The sequence below is a fragment of the Dasypus novemcinctus genome, chromosome 13, assembly GCF_030445035.2.
Source record: "Dasypus novemcinctus isolate mDasNov1 chromosome 13, mDasNov1.1.hap2, whole genome shotgun sequence".
In the NCBI taxonomy this organism is placed as follows: Eukaryota; Metazoa; Chordata; class Mammalia; order Cingulata; family Dasypodidae; genus Dasypus; species Dasypus novemcinctus.
In genome coordinates, this window is record NC_080685.1 from 63,296,389 (window position 1) to 63,316,605 (window position 20,217).

Sequence of the window (20,217 nt, forward strand, 5' to 3'; positions counted from 1 at the left end):
ACAACTGACCTGATAAAGCACTTACTGGAAAACCCTGACAATTTCATTTTTAGATCATGTAATAAAAATAATTTCCCTTCTGCATAACGTGGTGATTTGGGTGGTAGATGAAAACTGTGGTTAATAGTATAAGAATGTTCTTCCTTTACAAAGTGTTAAGTGTATAATGATACATGGGAATGTAACTTATGGATTATAGTTAACAGTAATATTGTAATATTTTTGCAGCAATGGCAAAGTAGATATATCAATTCTAAGGGACAACAGTGGGAGGTATAAAGGGGTATGGGATTTTTCTTTTTGAAATAATGAAAACATTCTAAACTTGAGATGACAGCAAAACTCTTGGATGAATGTAAAAGCCACTGAGTGTACTCTCTGAATGGACTGTACAAAGTATGGAACTGTGTAACACAATGTATCCTGTGGTGGAAGATGGACTGTGGATATCAGAACAAACATGAGAACATTCTCTCATGAGCTATAACATGTATATAGTACAAATAAAGGGTGTCATTAATCAGATGGGCTGGGGGGGAAAATACACCAAATGTAAAATATTGGCTATACTTATTAGTAATATTTTGGCAATGCTCTTTCATAGTTGGTAACAACTGTTCACAACAACGCAAGGCGTATGGGAGCCCTGTATGATGTTATGCATGTTTATTTTGTAAGTTCACAACTTATACACTAATTGTTTAAGGATGTTCATGTATGAATGATGAACTTCAGTTTAAAAGTTTTAAAAACATCATTTCTCTTAATACTCCAGCAAAACTACATACAGCTATTCTGTAGTCGAGACAGGCTCCATTTAAATCTATTGCAGAACCAACCACTTAAATACCCTGGACCTTGAATGACAATGAACACTTCTGTTCTGTTCCCCATGTTATTTTAAAATCTGTAAGTCAATTATAATTCTGGTCCTGGGATAAATAAGATAAGGGCATGCAGAAAGTACTTGACAATTGTTTTGGCTTTGAAATAAACAAGGATTTTTTTTTTTTAACTCTGCCAACTCAAACTTTCAGTTGATTTGTTTGAATTTAGGGTGCTGCATTGAAAATCTTGTGTAGCAAGATAATTCCTGTTATATTTAGATCATAGGGCAGGGCAGGGCAGAGCGCCTCGGGATTGAAAATCATCGGGTCATTGCCGCTGACAGTGATTCTGTTCGTTTGTTTTGCAAGTACAGTTTACATTTAACCTACCTGGATAGACTTTCTATTGCCCACAGCTCCATGACAGGTTCTGACCCCCCATGATAGCCCAGCACTGGGTGTCTGTAAACCAGGCTCTGGATCTCCAAATTAATCATTGTTATGGCTACTATTTTTTGAGCACCTATCAAATACCACGCCCTGCCCTGATATAAAGTCCTAGATGCTTTATATATGTCATCTCTAACCTTCCTAGGCACCCTGCCTGGGCATTATCTCCTTTCGCTGTTAGGAAAGCTGAGGCTAGGAGAGACTGGACACTTTCCCCAGCATCACCTATTGTAAGCACCAGCACTGGGATTCCTGGCAGGCCTGTCTGCATCCAAATCCCACATTCTTTCCCACCACGGGGGTTCCGGAGGGGAGCGCCCCGCCTCTTCGGGTGCCTGCAAGGCTGAGATTAGCGCCCCAGGATGGGAGCCGCCTCTCCCTCCCCTGAAGAGCATGTACGGCGCCTGCACCCCCGGATGTGCTTGCCCCAGACAGATGCACAAGAGCCCAAACTTGTCCCTGGTTAGGGAACAAGCCGTGACCTCAGCCTCCTGGGAGGAAGGGCGTGCTCGGAGGTTGTGTCCCTTGGGAGACAAGAGCAGGCTAAGGGTCCTAACGAGTACAAACCAGGCAGAAACAGACAAGCACGCACAGGCGCGCCTGCGCTCGCTGCCCAGCAAGAGCGCCGGCAGATAATTGGCTCATCCACTTTCCAGTGCGTTTGCTTCCAGTCTTTCAGGACCAAGATTTTCCACCCGGCCTGCACCTTCTCCAGATTTCTGAGCGGGGAGGGTGGAAAAGACGGAGAACTGACCCCCACCGTTACCCTACGCTCGCCCCACCCCGCCTGCTCTGTGGTATACTCATCCTTCCCATCCCACACCACCCCCGGCCCCCATTCCCTTCCAGTCCACGGCAGGGCGGACGTGAAGAGGGCCGGCTCTGAACGCAGGACACCAGGGTTCTAAACCCCTACTGGGCCGCTTACATGTTCTGTGACCTGAGATATGTTACCTAACCTCTCTGTGCTTCTGTTTCCTCATCTGCCAAATGGGTATAATAATGGTATCTATCTCAGAATTGTGGCAGGGATTCAATGAGCTGACACATCTAAATTTCTCAACAAAGTTCCTGCTCAATAAGCATTTTCTCTTAATATTGCTGCTTTGGATCTATACCACTTACATCCATACCACTCATTTGGTAAGGCCCTGTGCCAATTTTTGTAAAGAGTTAAGTAAATTCTTTAAGGACCCAGCTTGTAGATTTCCTCCCTCCTCCTTCCAGTTTACCCAATGCCTAATCTCCAAGGTATTCAAAAACATTTGCCCATATGATAATCTTTATAAGAGATATTTATGGACTAAGCAGTGAACGATCTAGGCACAGCCTCTGCCCTCAGGGAGATTGTAACTCATGGGGGAAGGGAAGAAACATTCATCCTGGAATACCTTTTGCTTTAAGTGAAGAATTAGTTTTCTGGCTGTTAAAGCAAATACCACACAATAGGTCAGTTTACCAACAGGAATTGATTGGCTCACAGTTTCTGCGGCTGGAAGGCTTGCTCTTTCCTGGGTAGGTGTCTTCTGACTGGCAGGCACCCTTTGGGGTTCCTTGGCTATGCACATGGCAGCATCTTCTTTTCCTTCTGGGCTCTGTTGACTCTGAGCTCTGGCTGCTCCCTGTGGCTTCGCTTCTGGTGTCCAATTTCCTTTGATTTTAGGACTTCAGCAGTGCTGGATTAAGGCCCATCCTCATTCAGTCTGGGCACACCTTAACTAGTAACACCTTCAAAGGTCCTGTTTACAGATGGGTTCACACCCGCAGGACCAGGGGTTGGAATCTGAACATACCCTTCATGGGGGACACGATTCAATCCCTGATAAGTGGTTTTCTTTGACATTCAGTCAAGAAGCAAGTGAGCTGTGAAAAGAGGGCAGGGTGCTGGCTTGGCTCCCCAGTCATCCCAGCATGAGAGGTGATACCTGGTAACTCACACTGTGTGAATACTTTGTACCAGGCATTGTCCCTTGTGTTTACTCAAAGTTCACAAGGGCCCCATATGGTTGTCTCTTTCTTATTATTTTAGCTTTATGGATGAGAAAACAAAGTCAACAGAAGGTAAGTAACTTTCCTAGGATTGCATAGCTTGTAAAAGTTAGAGCTGGGATTCAAACCCAGACAGTCTAGCATCAGAGGCCGGAATAACAGGAAGAGTGTGCTGATAAATCCCCAGGTAAAGGACAGTCCCCTCAGGCTTGTGGCCTTTATGATTTCGTGGCTGGGTCACCAGCCCTGTGACCTAGGGGAGGGGTGGGCTTGGATGCCCCCCCTATGCTGTGGGAATAAGGCATGGACAGGGGAGGTGGCACCCATGGCATCATCACCACCCGTTCCCTCCAGCCTTCAGGAAGGCTTTGTCCCCCAACTCCTGGACAGGGGACAGGACAAGCCCCAGCTAAGAATTCTGTCCCAGGAGGGAGTTATCTCAGTGACCTCTTTTTTGTCTTCCTCTGTCCATGGATCCATGTTGACAGAAAATAGGACCAGAAGGGACTTCACTTTTTTCCCTTCACATTTGCTGAGTGCTAATGAGATGGCAAGTATGTTCATGCATAAGTGGATGTTAAAATGGAGGCTTTTTTCACGGCCTAGGAGATAGACCTCAGATACCCAAACAGGTTTCAGACCAAGCCCAAGTGGCACTCAGGGGATGTGGGGAGAACCAGTGACGGGGCAGTAAAACTTACACCCACGGAGAAAAAGAGCAGGAGGTGAGCATGTCAGAAGATTTGGGGAGATTTGGGGAGAGAACTGTTAGTGTGCTCTAAGTCCCACCCCACTGGAAAGGGGAGGCAGGGGGTCCCTGCCTCTTACCTCACTCCCAGGGGCTGCAGATTCTGTGGGAGCCTTGGAAAGCTTGACATGGGCCCCTTGATGCTTGAGGACTCAGTCCAGTTCCAGCCTGGAAAATTTCAAAAGTGAGCAGTGGGCTGGCTGGGGGCTCTGGCTACAGAGCAAAGCAGAGCAGTTGCTGCCTGGTAATTCTCATGGGTAAATGAGGCCTACATGTTTTCAATGGGCCAGTGTGGGCCTCTTGAGGGAAAGCGACCTGGTAGGGTCAGGGGACACCTGTGCAAGAGGATACGCTAGAGGGGCAAACAGACTGCAGCTGAGAGAAGCTGGAGCATTTGCCCAGGAAAGGCTAAGCCGCCAGCCAGAGAAGGAAGCATTCGTCCTTGTCGAGGGAACTGCAGCCAGGGCTTCCCAGAGACAGGATCTCCAAGGAATCTACGGAGGACCCGTCAGAGTCCTGCCAGGTGTGAGAGCCCAAGGCGTGCCTGCCAGGGATGAGCTGCCCCCAACACCCTCTGCTTTGGCCCCAGGTGGCAATAGCAGCAGAAGGAATAGAAGAGCCAAGCTGGAAAGAGAGAGGCCAGGCCTATCCCCTCCTCAGCTGCAGCCCTCCACTCATTCTGACAGGAGTTTCAACTTTAAATCAAGGTCAGAGGGTTCTTTTCACACTCTCCTGGACATATTGAATACTGAATCAAGACTGTGAGTTAAGGTGGCACTCAACTGCCTTTTATTTACCATTGACCAGGGAAGTTATGGGAACTAGGGGCAGGGAGTTAATGACAGAGAAAGAGGAACCCCCCAAAGTCGTTATTTATTGAGTTCATCCCCTGAGTTATGCTTGTGCGAGGTGCTGACTCCCCAAGCATTATCTTGTTTAAATTAATAACTCATAATAAGCGCCGACAGTTAGTACACATGACCATATGTCCGGCAGTATTCTAAGCACTTAGCCTGTTGTTACCCATGTACTTCATGCAGGCAGTGTTATGATCCCTGTTTTACAACTGAGGAAACTGAGGTAGAGAGATGTTGGTAACTTGCCCAGGGCCTCACAAGTCATGAAGGTGGAATCAGAGCCTCCGCCCTCACTCTGTGGGGTGCTGCCCCTTCTCGCGGTAGGTCTGCTTGTGCCCCCCGGGCAGCTGGTGAAATGCGGCTTTGACCTTCCCTCCCTTTGCCCTCCTTGTGCCCACTGCCGGGCACCCTCTCCATACATCCCCAGCCATGTCCTCCTTCTCTCCTCACACCTGGCACCCCTCCCACTGCCAACACTGCCCTGAGGCCATTTTGCTCCCAGTGGCAAGTGCTATAAATGTGTCCTCACTCATAATATGTGACTGCTAGTTGCCTAATCATAGTCTGTCCCCCAGAGGTCTCTACATTTCAGCTGATGTACAGCCTTAGCACAAATGCATGTGCTCCCAGGAGTAGAATTTGGGGCATCTGCTAGACCCTGAGTTTGGGGTCTGAGGTAGAGGCTCTCCAGTAGTCCTTGAGTCAGAGAGTCAGAGAGCTCCTGGCTGCGTGGCACCAGGAAGGCAAGTTCACCACGTAAGGCACTGCAGCCTCTGCTCTGAGGCACCGGCCCTGAGCGCGGTGTGCTCAGGGCATGCCCTGCTGGGGGGCCATGCAAATAAAAGCCCCGTGAAGACCCCTGCTCGGACATTCTCATGAGACCCCTCTGCGACCTCCCTGCTTGATAATGCTCAGGAACAGGCAGGATCTAACAGGCAGTTATCATCGTCACACTGTTTAAGAGGTGGGCAGTGGGGAGAGAGAAGACAAAGGCCAGCGTTTTTACTGAAAGGAAGATAAGAACGGAGCCTCAAACATCTTCAGCACCTAGAAATGAGGGGAAGGGGTTCCCGGGGCAGGTGAGATGCTACCTCTTTTGCAACTTTTGGGCAGGTGGACCCTGTTTAAAGGGGAAACAGTAATAATTGCCCAGTCCACAAAATTGGTATTGGGGGGGTGATATTTGCATTACAAAAGGCTTTTTCTTTTTCCACCTAACCTTACAGTTTCCCTTTCAAAGAAACTTCAGGTTTCCTTTAAAGACAGACCTCCTCTGGAGCATTTTAAATTATTTTGGTTATTGAATTTTGTATTTCTACATCTTATTATCCCACCTGAAGAATGAGCTTTTCAGAGCAGGTACTGTGCCTTATTTTCCTTCAATCCCCTCCACGGCACCCCATCACTGGAGACAAGATTAGATGACTCATGCACCCTTTTCAGGGGCACATGGATTGTGTAAGGTGAGGTATACCCATAAGCAAGATCCACCCACTCCATTTTCAGACTGCTCCAGCTGAACAAATAGACAAACCTTCCCTTAGTCCCTTCTCTCCTTGCATTTTCAAGCAGTAGGTGGTACCAATAAAAATACCACATGGCATTTGTATAGCACTTTACGGTTTCAAAGCCACTCTCATGGCCCAAAGTCACTCTCCACCTCCACGCTCATCCCCATCCCGTGTCCGCCCACACTCCTGCTTTTCCTGGTGCCAGGCCCCGTGCCAGACACTGCCTGGGTGGGGCCGCCTGCCTTCCCTGGGGAGGCCATGTGTTACTTGAAGCGTTTCCTCATAAAGAGTCAGCCGGCCAGAAATGTGGGCAGAGAGCAGAGGGCAGCCTGTTCAGGTTCTGTTTATTATGTTCTCACAGCATTGTTTATAGTAAAGGTGAATGACATTATTCCACTTTTCACAGTAATGAGACAACTCAATGAGGACTCCGTCAGCCAAGCGGTTTATATGGCAGATGAGCTGCTACACATCTGTTGTGCACGCCGCGTGACTCAGCTAATGCTACGGTGGCTGCGGCCCCGGCGAGCCCAGCCACCTTTTCCACACCTGGCAGAGGGGCAGCAGGGGGAGGGCGCGAAAGGAAGAAGAGTCAAAGAAGGGAGCAGTCCACGGAGAGGACCCGGGCCCCAGGCACGGGGAGGCCAGTGGTCCCTTCACGAGGTTCCCTTCTTGGTCCACGGCACCCTGTGGAGTCCTGGGAGACCCCAGGACAGGAAGACATTTCTGCTCTTGGCCTCTTCCTCCAGTCTCAGGCCGAGCAGCACAGGTGCCCAGTCTCTCGCCACCAGGGGTGACTTTGCAGTCTCTCTTGCTTCTAACCCGCAGAGTTGCAGGTTGCCAGAGGGCTGACACTTGGCAGATGGAGGGACCGCATACCGGGAAAGCCATCATTGCCGTGCCCTGCCTGGCGGGGGCATGGACGGTCAGAAGGGTGCTGGAGCCGCTGGCTGGTGGAGGCCGGCCTGCCTCACAGTGTGCACTCATCACCTTCCCCTTCTGGTTTGTGGAGAAGCGGACACCGCATAAGCTGCTGCTTCTTCCCCTACCCCCACCCACCCCCACCCCCTGCTCCCTCCTCTTCAGCCTTCTCCACTCCCACCCTCCTCCAGCTCTCAGCACAGGAGGGTCCTCCTTGCCCTCAGAGCAGAGCAAGCTCCTCCACAGCCCCAGCGCCTGGAGTACCCGGACACGCCGGCCCTGCGGGGAGAAGCCCTGAGGTCCTGCACCAAGGAGCTGCACCTCTTGCCTGGGTGGAACACCAGGTCACAGCTTTGGTTTATTCAGAGCAGCAAGTTCTGGGGGGAGCACCAGAGAGTGAAATCAGCTAGAAACTTCCCAGCCGCCCACTCAGCCTGGGACCAAAAAGGAAGATAAGAACTTAGAGGGGGGACCAAAATCCTACTGTGGCCTTGGAAAAGCCACAAGGATCTTGTCACACATGTGACACCTCCATTAAGAAATGTGGAAGTTTTGTGTTACTACTGTTATTCTCACCATGACTCTCTTCAGCACTACCTGAGTTCCAACTAACCATGATGCTTGGCCTTGGGCACGGAGGCCCACCTAACACAAAACGGCCAGACTCGAGAGAGCACGAGAACAGACGAACACAGCAAACAGCCCGTGAGGCCGGCTTGGAGGAAGCGCTGCCAACAAGCCATGGAGGCATGACAGATCTCTTGATAAAGTACTCCTTCAGCTCCCCTTCCCCGGCCCCTTTTGGCATACCTGCTGCCAAACAGTGCAGGTAGCTTGGGTAACACACACACATTTATCTTAGAGGAGCAAATCAGATTGCAGAGGGTATACAGGTAGTTACCCCAAGAAGTCAAACTCCGGGACAGCCAGAATTCTTGGTCGTTGTACTTATTTCCATCTGGATGTTCTCAGACCTCTTGCCCCACCATGGTATTTTACCCTCAGCTGTGCTCTCTCTCATTCCTCAGGTCAGTGGTTCCAACCTCATTTCTACACTGGGATCACATAAGGAGCTTTAAAATATACAGATGCCTGGGACCCAGTCCCAGAGCTTCTGGTTTAATTGTTCTGGCATGGGCCCAAGTGTTTGGATTTTAGAACTCCACAGGTGATTCTAATGAACAGCCAAGGGTCACACCAATACACCTGCCAGAACTGGTTAAAAATGCCGATTTCAAACAAACAAACAAAAAGGCTAATTTCTGGGTCCCACCTCAGGTCTATTGGATATTAGACTCTCAGAGTGTGGTAATTCAGAATTACTGACAGGTAATTCAGAAACCATTGAAAATACCTAAGAGACTTTAAAAATAGATTTTCTATTATATGTAGAGAAAAGGTATAAGGTATACATAGGCTGCTTAATCACTGAACATCTTTGCCTATAGGTCTCCCATTGAATCATTAATAATCTACCTAATTAAAAGTTCCCTGTTTGAACTCTCATGCTTTGAAAACCCAACTGTTCTTCCAGAAGATAGCACTGAAAGTGTCACATTTCATTTTGGTATAATCTCTGTTAGTGGCACTCTTTAATTATGTTAGTTAAGTCATCTTCACTGTGGATCCAATTGTCAGGTTATCAGTCCAGTTGTAGGTATTTTGAAGAGGTGTGGAAAACACGAATGTATTTTGTAAAATGTTACAATGATGCTCACAACTGATCTTTAACTAGTAGGAGTTTTAAATATGTTGTTAAAAATTTCTGTTGGACAGTTAGGGGAATTACCACAGAGCAAGAGAAACTGATCTTGCCAAGCAAGAATTTCAGTGTAGATTTTGTCTTTATCAAGTCAACCTAAAGGAACAAGTTATAAAGTTTGAATGCCTCTTTCCACATCTGGTTGTTGCTGTTTACATTCCGTTTTTGAGCCTACAGCTTCATAAGCTTTTTAGCAGGTATATGTTGGGCACTTATGTTTCATGGTCAAGGCAGAATCAGAGGCCATGGATACTGACAACTAATTCGTCTGTTTTTTTCTATTTTCATAACTATATCTCTTGCCTCATCTTGATTTATAAGCAAAACCTGGAAAGCCTACAAAAATAAGTGTTTTGTGGTTTATCTAGGAATAATTCAGAAAATTTGCTGTTATTTTTGGTGGAGGAAATCAATTTTATATAGTTTATTTCACTCTAAATAAAATTTGTTTAAAAAAAAAACTCCACAGGTGATTCTAATGAATAGCCAAAGGTCACATCAATATACTTACCAGAACTTCTTAAAAATGCCAATTTCTGGGTCCCACCCCACATCTATTGGATATTAGCATGTCAGGTGGAACCTGGGAACTGGCACTTGTGACAGGGTTTTGTGGTGATCACTGTTCGTGCTCAAGTTTAATGACAAGCACTGCCTCAGAGGATCCTTCCTGTCCCTGCAGAGCCGGGAACTGTGATGGTTGTCATTGACTGCGTTCTACTTAGTTTGCCAAGGGCATCAGCAAATCTCACATGAGCCTCAAAACAGGTTAGCCCTCAAATAGGGTCCCTAAAGATCACTCAGAGGATGGAGAGCAGTTCTGAAAGTCACAGCCCTGCCCAGCCTACCTCCCGTGGCTGCCTCAGGTCTGCAGAGATCCCAGGACTAGAGCAAGCCTTCAGCCTAGAAGGTGGTCCATAGAACAAGCCTGGCATGAGGAGCAAAGGAAGACATGAAATGGAAGCAGCAACACCTGCTGGTACTGCCCCAGAGAGGCAGGTGAGGGCATAGGGCAGAGAGAAAAGGAGAGAGGACAGGATGGGTAGACTCTGAAGGTCAGGAATGAGGTATGCTTGGATATTGCTCTAGATGTTGTAAACATTTCTTTGTTTCATCACAAACCAAAATCTGTGTTGGCATGATCAAAGTGCCTAAAAGTGGACATCAGAGTAGAATGCTGTGTACCTTTTGTGGGAAGCAGGACATCAAAGATGGGAGGGAGGCTACGCCTACACTAGAAGACATCACTGCGGTCTCCTAGCCTACTGCTCACAGTTGTCACACACACATACACGTAGAGACGCTCTACAGAAGTACCATAATAGCTGTCACGTTTCTCTACACATGGACACTCACCCACATACCCTGGCTTAGCTGCAAAATTCAGGATACCCAAGCTTGGTCCTTCACACCTCCCCATCGTAGGAAGAAGTTACCAGCATGCCATGACACTACCATCTGCAGCCTCTGTCCCACCAGTTGGCAAGAACTCTGGACTACAAATGAGGCCGCTGCACAATTTTCAGACTTTTGTCCTTGGGATACTGGAAGTGGTGAAAAGTCCCCTCATAGAACGTTTAGCATTTCCATAACTTCATGCACTTCCAATTTATATGCACCTCAAATTCGACAGTAAGTTGGCAGCAGATGCACATTTCATATGTAAACAATGTTGAAAATACCCTGTAAGAGAATTTTATCATTACATCAATTCTGGCAGGTTTAGCTAAGAATGTTTTTTTTTCTTTTTAACCAGTGTGTGTGGGGAATACTACCCATCTAACTAGAAACACCCATTTGAGGCTTCTGAGTTCTTGAAACTGAAATTCCACAGGTCTCTTCAATGTGAGGACTTAGAAGCAACAGCTTTTCCTCTCCTCAGTGATTCATACAGATAAGCCAACCCTCACTCATAGATATAACAATGTGCCTTGGCAGGTCAGTGACTCTTCACACCAGCAGGTTTTAAGGTGCCTAATGTAGTCAAGGAAGGAAGAGATCCACAAAATTCTTGGACAGGAATGCAAACACTGAAGAGTGTGCTTTGGCCCAGCTCTCGATTACCCGCACTCTAGATTTGACACCTAATTTCATGTGCTGTTTCATTTACACAAGCATAAAGTTTTGCAGATTTGCAGTTAAATCTAAGAGCCAAATCCATCACCTTGAATTACTCCAATAGTCCTCCACGTTCTCTGGGAGTTTCAGACCACCTGGAAAACAGCTGCTTCCAGGATCCTCTTCCATTTTCTGGTTTCTGCTGAAGTTTTGTCTCTTTGGCACTGCTCTCTTGTGTCAAAGTCCACTTTTTCCTGAGTAGCTAGACTAGGTTACCTGCTGCACACATCCTCTACAAGAGTTTCCTGACTCACTTTCAGTAGCAGCCCCAGGGGACCAGGAAAGCAGTTTAGGAAGGCTCTCCACAGCCAGGCCCATTTGCCCCCAAGCCAGATGTTCACAGTGATCTTCTTAGCCACATCTCCTGTTCCATGGTCAGTCCCAGGAAGGTGGAAGTCAAGAGGAAGCTGCAGAAGAGTCAAGGTCGCCCTTAAGGGAGGGACCTTTCTAAGAAAGCATGCTCCCAGGAAGCAAGCTGGGAGAGTTTCAGCCTAAGTTCCCTTTCTCCCCCATCATAAATACATGACCTGCATGGAAGTGTGGATGGGAAGAGACAGGAAAATATTAGGCACCACGGGAGTTGTCCATGCTGTGAGAATTCACCTCCCTTTTCCAAGTTGTCTATCATCTTAAGAGACCAGCGATGTGTGGTGCCACGGGGAGGTGATGGCAGAGATTACATGAAGTGACGGACTGGTAACATGGTGTCCCACTGCACAAAAGTCTACAGGTTCTACATTCCCTGGTCATTCAACTTCTAGAAAACTTCTTGGTAGAATTGAGGAAGACTTGCAAGCTGCATCTTTCTTCATAGCAGCTCCATGTCAGAGGTCATGAAAGATGGCTCCCCATGCCCTTTTTGGAAATGCAAGGGTGGGGGAGTCTTGTGAATTTCCTAGACTAAGATGGGCAGTGACCACAGCTTTGCACACTGTGGAAATGGAAGAAACGCCCAATCCCATGGCGTTTGCCCCTTCTGCCAGAGGTCACCTGTCAATGACAGTGCTAGATACCTGGGATTCCACAGAGACCTCTCTCCTAAGGTGAGCGGTCCCAATACCCAGGACTGGCCACTACACTGTGATAGCAAATCACAAATGTGAGCCACAGTCTTCCAGCCATTCCTCCCAGGGATATAGGACAGGTGGGGAGTCAGGGAATTGAACTGAGGAGGGTGTGCAAGGGGCGGAAATTGCATTTGCATTATTTACAGATTAGCCCAGCATAGCAAATCTGCCTTCTCAGAGGGGATGACCCAAGGCAATATAGAGGGCAAGTTGATGACCCAGAGAAGGGTGACGAGGTATACTACCACTAACCCAAACACAAGCATAGGTAAACGGAGCAGAGTCCAAGGCCTGGAGGCCAGGTCGTTCTTTGGAATGGCCCTTCGTCCTCTCCTCACCTCCAGCCTCCTACCCCAAATGCCACTGCTTTTGAACACCTATGACATTTCACATTAGAATATGGTTTTGGCAGCAAGGGGAGGGGGGAAAGCCAGTGATTTCCAAGAGTCGCCATCAAGGTCTAACTGAGCCTCCTCTGGCTTTGGGACAGCAAATCTAAGTACATTTTGGACCTCAGGAACCTGGGGTAAGAGTCTTTCTCCATGAGGCTGTGTACTTTTCCCTGGGCTTGGTCAAAGCAAGTCAGGGATGGCTCCTGCATGTTCTTCCTCGTGGCTTCTCGGGTCTGGAAGTCAATGTTCACCTAGAGACACAGACAAGAGCAAGGTTACAAGCCCTCAACGGTCAAGGTGCCTGGTTGCAGGCCCTAAGTCTATAATAATTTTAATGACAGCATCATAAAGCATCTTACATCCATAAAGTGATTTATGCTTTTCAAGCTGATTTCACCACTTCAAGAATCCTGTGAGATTTAAAGAGCAGATAGTCTTAGTTCCAACTTATAGATAAGGACACTGAAGGAAAAGACTCTAAAAGGTCTGTTGAAAGTAGCATGGAATCAGAGCCAACTTAAAACTGTAAATTATCTGACTTTTAATCCAGACTTCTTCATAATGTCAGGCAAAGGGTTTGATTAAAACCAGCTATTGTTATGGACTCCTTAAGGTATGCTTTCCCTCTTGTCCCTTCTTAACTACTAAGGAAACAAACGCACTAGTAAGAAAAGCTCTGTTAGAATGTACATCTTTGTTCCAACCAGCATCAGAAGGGGCCTATGGCATCTTGGTCAACTAGCCAAAGATCTCAGGCACGCTAAGTCAAAATATAATTGAAGGTAGGTAATGCATCTACACTGCACCTGCAGCTGCTTCTTCCATTAAACCCTGCCGAATAAAATTCTGTTTTACAGCTCAGAACAGCAATAATTCATTTCCTTATTAAAATTAGTAAGAATAAATTATCGTAAAATAATGTCAATAACTCTAGCTACTTATTAATGAGCCATGACGAATATTGTAATAGATGCTTTCTCCCTAATATGGTAGTCTTGAAAGGTAAGTGAGATTATACCCTTTTACCTTGGGGAGAATGAAACTCAGAGAGGTTAAGTAACTTGACCAAGATCACACAGTTAGTAAGTAGTGATGCTGAGACTGGAACAAGATTCCAAAGCAGATGCTCATTCCATTAAACCACACTGCCCTCTACTAGAAAAATTAAAATGGACTCAATAGTATCTATACTTATAAAATCCCTGTAGCAACACAGTTGCTGCTGACATGTTTAACACAGTTAACAGTTTAAAAATCTAATAGAGCTCCTTTTACAGAAGCCCTGAGCTTCAGAAGCTCCTGAAAATGATCCTTTTTCTTCTAATGCAACTGTCAAAGTGGTGAGGTATAAGAAAGTCCTCAGCAAACCTGGCTCAGATTCCCACAGAGAGAGACATGTGAGCAGAAGCCCCAGGTAGAGGTCTGACAAGATGGTCACCACCACCAACATACCTCCCGTGGAGCCTGCACATCCACAAACTCCTCAAAGATCCTATGGGCCTTGGAGACCAGTTTGGTGGTTGATCTGGTCTTCTTGAACTCCTCACAGGCCAACCAGAACTCCAGGTTCTCTTCACTGAATTCTGTCTTCAAGAAGGCGCGGAATGCAGCCACCCCATCTGCGGATATGGTGAGAGGTAAATAGGAACAGAGAAAGAAGCTTAAGCTCAAGAACCACAGGATAAAAAGAAAGAGGGGAAGTCATGTGAGGTGGCCCTTACTGCCCAACCCCCATTGCTCATCCACACTCTCTTGAAAACTCTGTCACTGATACCCTCAGAGGCAAGCATACTTCTTATTCAAGAACCACAGTGATATCAGAGAGAAATGTTTAGGGATCTACAGTGATAGCAACTATGGGAAAGCCTGGCCACTCTAATCAGCCATCAGTGGTCACTGCCTGTCCCTAATGCTAAGTTGGCTATAGCCTGGGTCTTCTGGTGAGCCTGTGTTGCTAATTAAGGCAAGGAAATGCATGTATTCCATTCCCTACCCTAACCCAAGTCAATCACCCTGAAAAAAAAACAGTCTATAACAAGACAAACTACACGAGGTTGCCAATGTCTCAGGGCAAATCCTTTACCACTACCAGAAAAACATCTGAAAGTAAACATCCTACTGAAATTCAGTCAGTAATTCTATTCTGTTCCATGTACAGTGGTTCTTGGCCTCTTTTAAAAAACTTTCAGGTCCTGTATTTTAATGTTTTATTCCATCAACCCTTTGTTTTAAAAGATCTGGCCTATTGAGTTATGTGTTTTAATTAATATTAATTAAAATTTTTCTACCAAATGATTTAATGATTAATACACCCTTTTCTATTTATTAATCGACACCATGTGTCATGCCAAGCAGAACTTCCAACCGGCATAAGATAAGCACATAGTGTTGGAAAGAGGAATAATGTTTATTGACAGCCTATGATTCTGGTTAATATTTTCATTTTATAATATTTTCTTATAATTTCTTTAAACCCTTAGCCTAATCTTCACAAACTGAATAACATCCATAATTTTTTATAAACTGTCCTCCTGGGAAGAGCAGATATAACCAATAATTTTTAAAAGTCATTGCATTGGTTAAAAAGGACTCTGGCTGTTTTATTTCTTTTCTAAAATTCCCCCAAAAGATGAAATGCTAACAGTGATTAATTCTGGGTGACTTAGATGGCTTGGATGTTTGACATCAGCCAGTTTGCACCAGGGATCCTTCTGATGGATTGGGGATGCCATGCTGTTGATGTTTTAAAATATTTAGTTTTACTTTTCTGAAATGTTCTATTTTTCCTAATTAAAAAGTCATTGTGCATCTTTGACTTTCAAAATTGAACAATTGTCATAAAAGCTAAGAGTTTTAAATGCAAGAGCCAAGAACTCATGGCACTCCCAAAGCCAAGCATCAAATCACGAAGATATTTAAGTCTGAAGATCTGAGCTTAAAGTCTTTAACAAAAGTAGGGTGGTCCTGTCATCTATCATCCAAGCCAGGGCATTTTTGAGAGTGAAGGGGAACTACTGTTAATTACCTGGGGACAATGGTATAAATCCTAACCACCATAGCTGAGGAGCAGTCCATATGGCCACCTTAACTGCAAACCATGGAGTATGAAGAAAGTAGGATCTGATTAAAGCTTGCTTCCCATCAGGCAGGATGGAAATAAAATTGTTCCTATGCCAGGGAAGGAAAAGAAGGGAAAGATACTTGAGCCCTAAATAAGAAGTCTGCTCATGGCACCCTCCCTCCTCACCTCCACTTTGGGTTCAAACTCCAAGAGGAGGGAGCAGAAATCCCAGATAAGTTGAGAATCAAAATGACCCTAGAACTGTGACATGGTGATATGTATGCAGAGCAACGACCTGAGAATTGTTCACTCAACTCACTGTTTTTTTTTAAAGAATTACTAATGTACTAAGCACTGTTCTTGGTCCTGGGATACATTGGAGAACAAATTATAAAATCCCCGCCCTATGGATGGTCTTCTTGCCGCCCTTTCTACACCCTGTCCTCTCCAAGCTCTCCATGGAAGAGATCCAGAAGTTTCCACAGGCTCCAGAGGGAACTCAGATTTGAGCGCTTGAATGCTTACCAGGAGATTACCACTGTGTGTGAAAAGGGGACCATGTGGCAAAGGTTACAGGTGGAGAGTGGATGGAAAAACAGCTGGAGATGTGGAAACCTCCAAGGTGACTCAATGCAAACCAGGGAGGGGCAGGTCAGTAAGCGGACCTGAGTACGAGTTCCACGAGCCATGGACACCAGCAGTGGACAGGAACAGGACTTGAGGACACAGGCCAGAGGCCCTCCCCTGCTGCCTCGGTCTTCATGTACTTTCCACCGTAGTCAGGGAATGGGAAGGAAAGGGGAAGGGGATGATCTTCCCAGTCTGTGTGTTTATCTTAAAAAGTTACTGGGAAATGACTTGGAAGAGTCTGTTTTTTTCAAACCAGAAGGAACTAAGTTCCCTGAATGAGAAAGCTAGTTTTTTGTTTGTGTTAGATCTTGTTTTGCTTTTCACTGAGCAGGCACAGGCACTTGTGAGCCAGTTTTGAATTTAGTTAAAGATAAGGAAAGAAGATTATCTTTCTGCGTTCCTCTATGGTATGGGTTAACATAACCTAAGGAGACTCTGGGTCTGGCCCAGTGCTACAAGAGACATAACCATTACCTCTTTTCATATTTAAATTTACCTCTCAGCTTTCTTGGGTTTTAGGCAGATTAAAAGAGATGACTCCTGCAAGGCTCTCTCAGGCACATTGTTTTACTTCTCATTTTAAAGATGAGGAAATGGATGCTTAGAGAAGGTGAGTGAGTTGCCTAAGACCACACAACTAATAATATGTAGCATTAAAAAACTGACAATAAGGTATACCAGCTCCCCACCCAAGGCAGCAATAACGCCATCCCCATTCATTCACCAGCTCACTTGCCCATCCTGTGATCAGGGAACTTGCTAGAGGGATGTTTGAAAAGAGACACAGTTATGCTCTTATAGAACTTGTAGTCCAAGGTCCAAGAAAACATGAGTGTGGTGATTATGGTGTAGTGTGGTATGGTGCATGATAGGGAAAGTATCAGGTGCTATGGTAGTAGCCAGGAGGGCGCCTGAGTTAGACCTGAAGAGGAAAAGGAATTATCGTAGGTGAAGAGGCTTCTAAGCTAAGATGTGAAGTTGAGAAGAAAGACACTAAGAGAAAGAAGGAAGGAGAAGAGGAAGAAGAGAATTTCAGGAAGAGGGAACCACCTGAGAAGAGGCCTAGGATTAGGAAAGTTTATTGAGTAATTGGAAATAGTCATAATAGTATGGTAGTAGGAATGATAGTGTAGCTAAAATTTATTGAGTCTACTTATAGGCTAGTTATATACTTACAGACCTGTGAGAGAGCCACAGAGATAGAGATAACTGTGCAACAAAAGGCCTGGGAAGAGGACATTTCAAGGAGGAGGAAGTGGCCAGCATGTCCAATGCTACCCAGAGGTCAAGCTAAATACAGTCTGAGAAATGACCACTAGATTCAGGAACCAGGTTCAGCCACCAGTGGTGGCCTTGGCAGCAAGTGTTTCAGTAACATGATGGGAGCTCTAGCCTTACTGTGGTAAGTATAGGGGCAAATGAGAGGGGAGGAAGTGGAAATGGTTCATTCAGATGGTTCTTGCAAGAAACATGTCAGAGAAGGAAATAGAGGGACCACACAACAGAGCTGGAAGGAAGCAGGAGTGGAGGAAAAGAGATTTTATTTTAAATAGTCTTGAGAGCGAGTGAAGTCTGATCTGATCAGAAAGGACTTGTTGAGTGGGAGGAGTTAAAGCCCAAGAAAGAAAGACTTTAATTGGTATAATGTGGTCCCTAGGAAGGTAGAATGTGGTCCCTAGGAAGGTAGAAGTGGGCCTGAGAACAGAATTATAATAGAGAGAAAGAGGGCAGGCTGGGTGTAGATACAAAGAAGTTTCTAATTTTGGCACAGGAAATTGAAGGAGTTCCTGTCAGATATTAGCTGGGGAAAGTGGTAGGACTAGGGAAAGCAGCATTTTATTATTTTATTTTATTTTATTTTATTTTATTTTATTTTATTTTATTTTATTTTAAGGATTTGAGGCATGGAATGCTGTTTATATACTGCATGCTATACTTCTACTGGGAATTTTATACCAGCTCAATTAATTTTTACAACAATGCTGATACATAGATATATCACCCTCATTTTCCTTATGAAGAAACTGACAGCTTAGAGAAGTAGAATAAATTGCCCAGAGATACTCAGAGGCAAGAGTAGAGCCAAGATTCTCAGCCAGATCCATAGAACTTCAAAGTAAGATCTTTCCAGATATGTTTGCAGGTAGAAGGGAAGGAGTCAGAGAAAAAAGAAATTAAAGAGGCTAAAGAGTAGTATGGTAAAGACATGTTTTAGAGGAAGAGAAAGACCAAGATGAAGTAGAAAGACTCATCTTCTTAGAGTCAGAAGTAAAGAAAAAGAGGGAGATGAGGACAGTGAAATGTTCAAGGAAGGGACACATATGAGAACAATCAAGTTGGATGGCCTTGATCTTCTGAATTCATTAGGGGTGAGGTCCCTGAGAAAGAAGGTGGTCTGTAATCACGTGCTAAGAAGTTTTGGGGACAAGGTCACTGCCTCACAGAACTTGCGGTCTAGTCTAATGTAACAGAAATTTAAAAATAATTAATTGGATAATTTCAAGTGCTTGTTTTGCTATTGTGGGGACACCAAAGAGAATAGAAAAGGTTGGAAACAGCTAGCTTGTAAAAATGAATAGGAACACAACAAGAAATTGGCAACAGTGGTGAAGGCATTGACCTCATGTCCTGGAGAGAGTGACAGAACACCAGGAAGAGACAAAGGACTTTTGTGGTAAACCCATCCTTCCAAGAGAGGACCATCAGTTCCAGCTTGGCAAATGAAACTTGGAGAACAAGAATTTAGGAACTGGCCATCAGGACATGGAAGAAGGGGAACAGGATAAGTAGGAGGTTTTAAACAACAACAACAACAAAAAGACGAAGCCACAAAAAGAATTAAAAAAAATAACCACCACAGTAAGCACTAACTTTAAACACTTACTTTGGGCCTGGCACCGTGCTAAATGTTTTATGAACATTATGGCATTTGCTCCTTATAGCAAATCTATAGCATAGGTCCTGATATTTTCCCCAGCTGACAGGTGAGAAAACTGAGGGTTAGAGAAGTTAAATTACTTGCCCAAGTTCACAAGGTCAGTAAGTGGCAAGGAATGGCAAACCACAAGGCCTGCATTCTTATGTGTGTTGGAGGTGGAGCTGTTCTCCTTAGCGATGGGACCCAGGGATATCTATGCCACTGAGGACCTGGAAGCGATGGGAGGAGACCCATTGCCGGGCAAGACAAGGAGGCCATGCCATGGATGATGATGTTCCCAGGAACAATGGCGGCAGGTGGGATGGAGGGAAAATGACAAGGTCACCGAGGAAGGTGGAAGAGGGTCTGAGAGTAGAAAAACAGAGAGGATGAGGAAAGGGCCACAGAATTCAACTGAATTGCAGGAAAAACAATTGAGACTGACACATTGTGGTTGGGCATTGGGGGTGAAATGTGTGGTGAACTTGTATCCAGATCACCAATGTCTGGCAGCTCCGGAGAGGCAGCCTGCTATACCCTGCCAGTCCCATCTGGGACAGGAGCATCACAGGTCTCACTCAGGGGCACCAATTCTGATCAGAGTTAGGCCAATAATTAGCTCTTTGAGCTTGAACAACACATTCAGATTTGTTGGGTCTCAGCATCCTCACCTGTAAAGTGAGGAGGTGGATCTGATGAACTCTCCCAGGTAGAGCTGGCATTCTGTTCAGTGCCCCCATAGCAGCTTAAGCATCAGATTCAGCCCACTGTTTTCCACTGTACCTCCACCCTCATCACCATCACCACCATCAGGCCAAGTTCTATGCTACCCAATTTACCTATACTAACTCACTTAATTTTTGCATCAACTCTATGATGAAGATAAAGGCTCTGGAGTCAGACACCCTGGGTTTGAATCCTGTGTGACTTTGGAAAAGTTCCTTAACAGCTCAACACCCAAGACCTC

At 45.6% G+C, this 20,217-nt stretch overlaps 1 protein-coding gene across 4 annotated transcripts in view; it reads right to left on the reverse strand.

Moving 5' to 3' along the window:
- Positions 1–6,709: 6,709 nt before the first annotated feature.
- RGS8 (regulator of G protein signaling 8) overlaps positions 6,710–20,217 on the reverse strand; it is a 66,051-nt gene continuing 52,543 nt past the window's right edge. For all 4 annotated transcript variants that reach the window (XM_058274825.2, XM_071207594.1, XM_004469115.3 and 1 more), the window contains 2 exons: positions 14,095–14,261; positions 6,710–12,893 (listed from right to left, as the gene is read on the reverse strand). In XM_058274825.2, the coding sequence (XP_058130808.1) occupies positions 12,711–12,893; positions 14,095–14,261 (350 nt within the window). In that variant the 3' untranslated portion in view covers positions 6,710–12,710. The remainder of the gene's footprint in view (positions 12,894–14,094; positions 14,262–20,217) is intronic.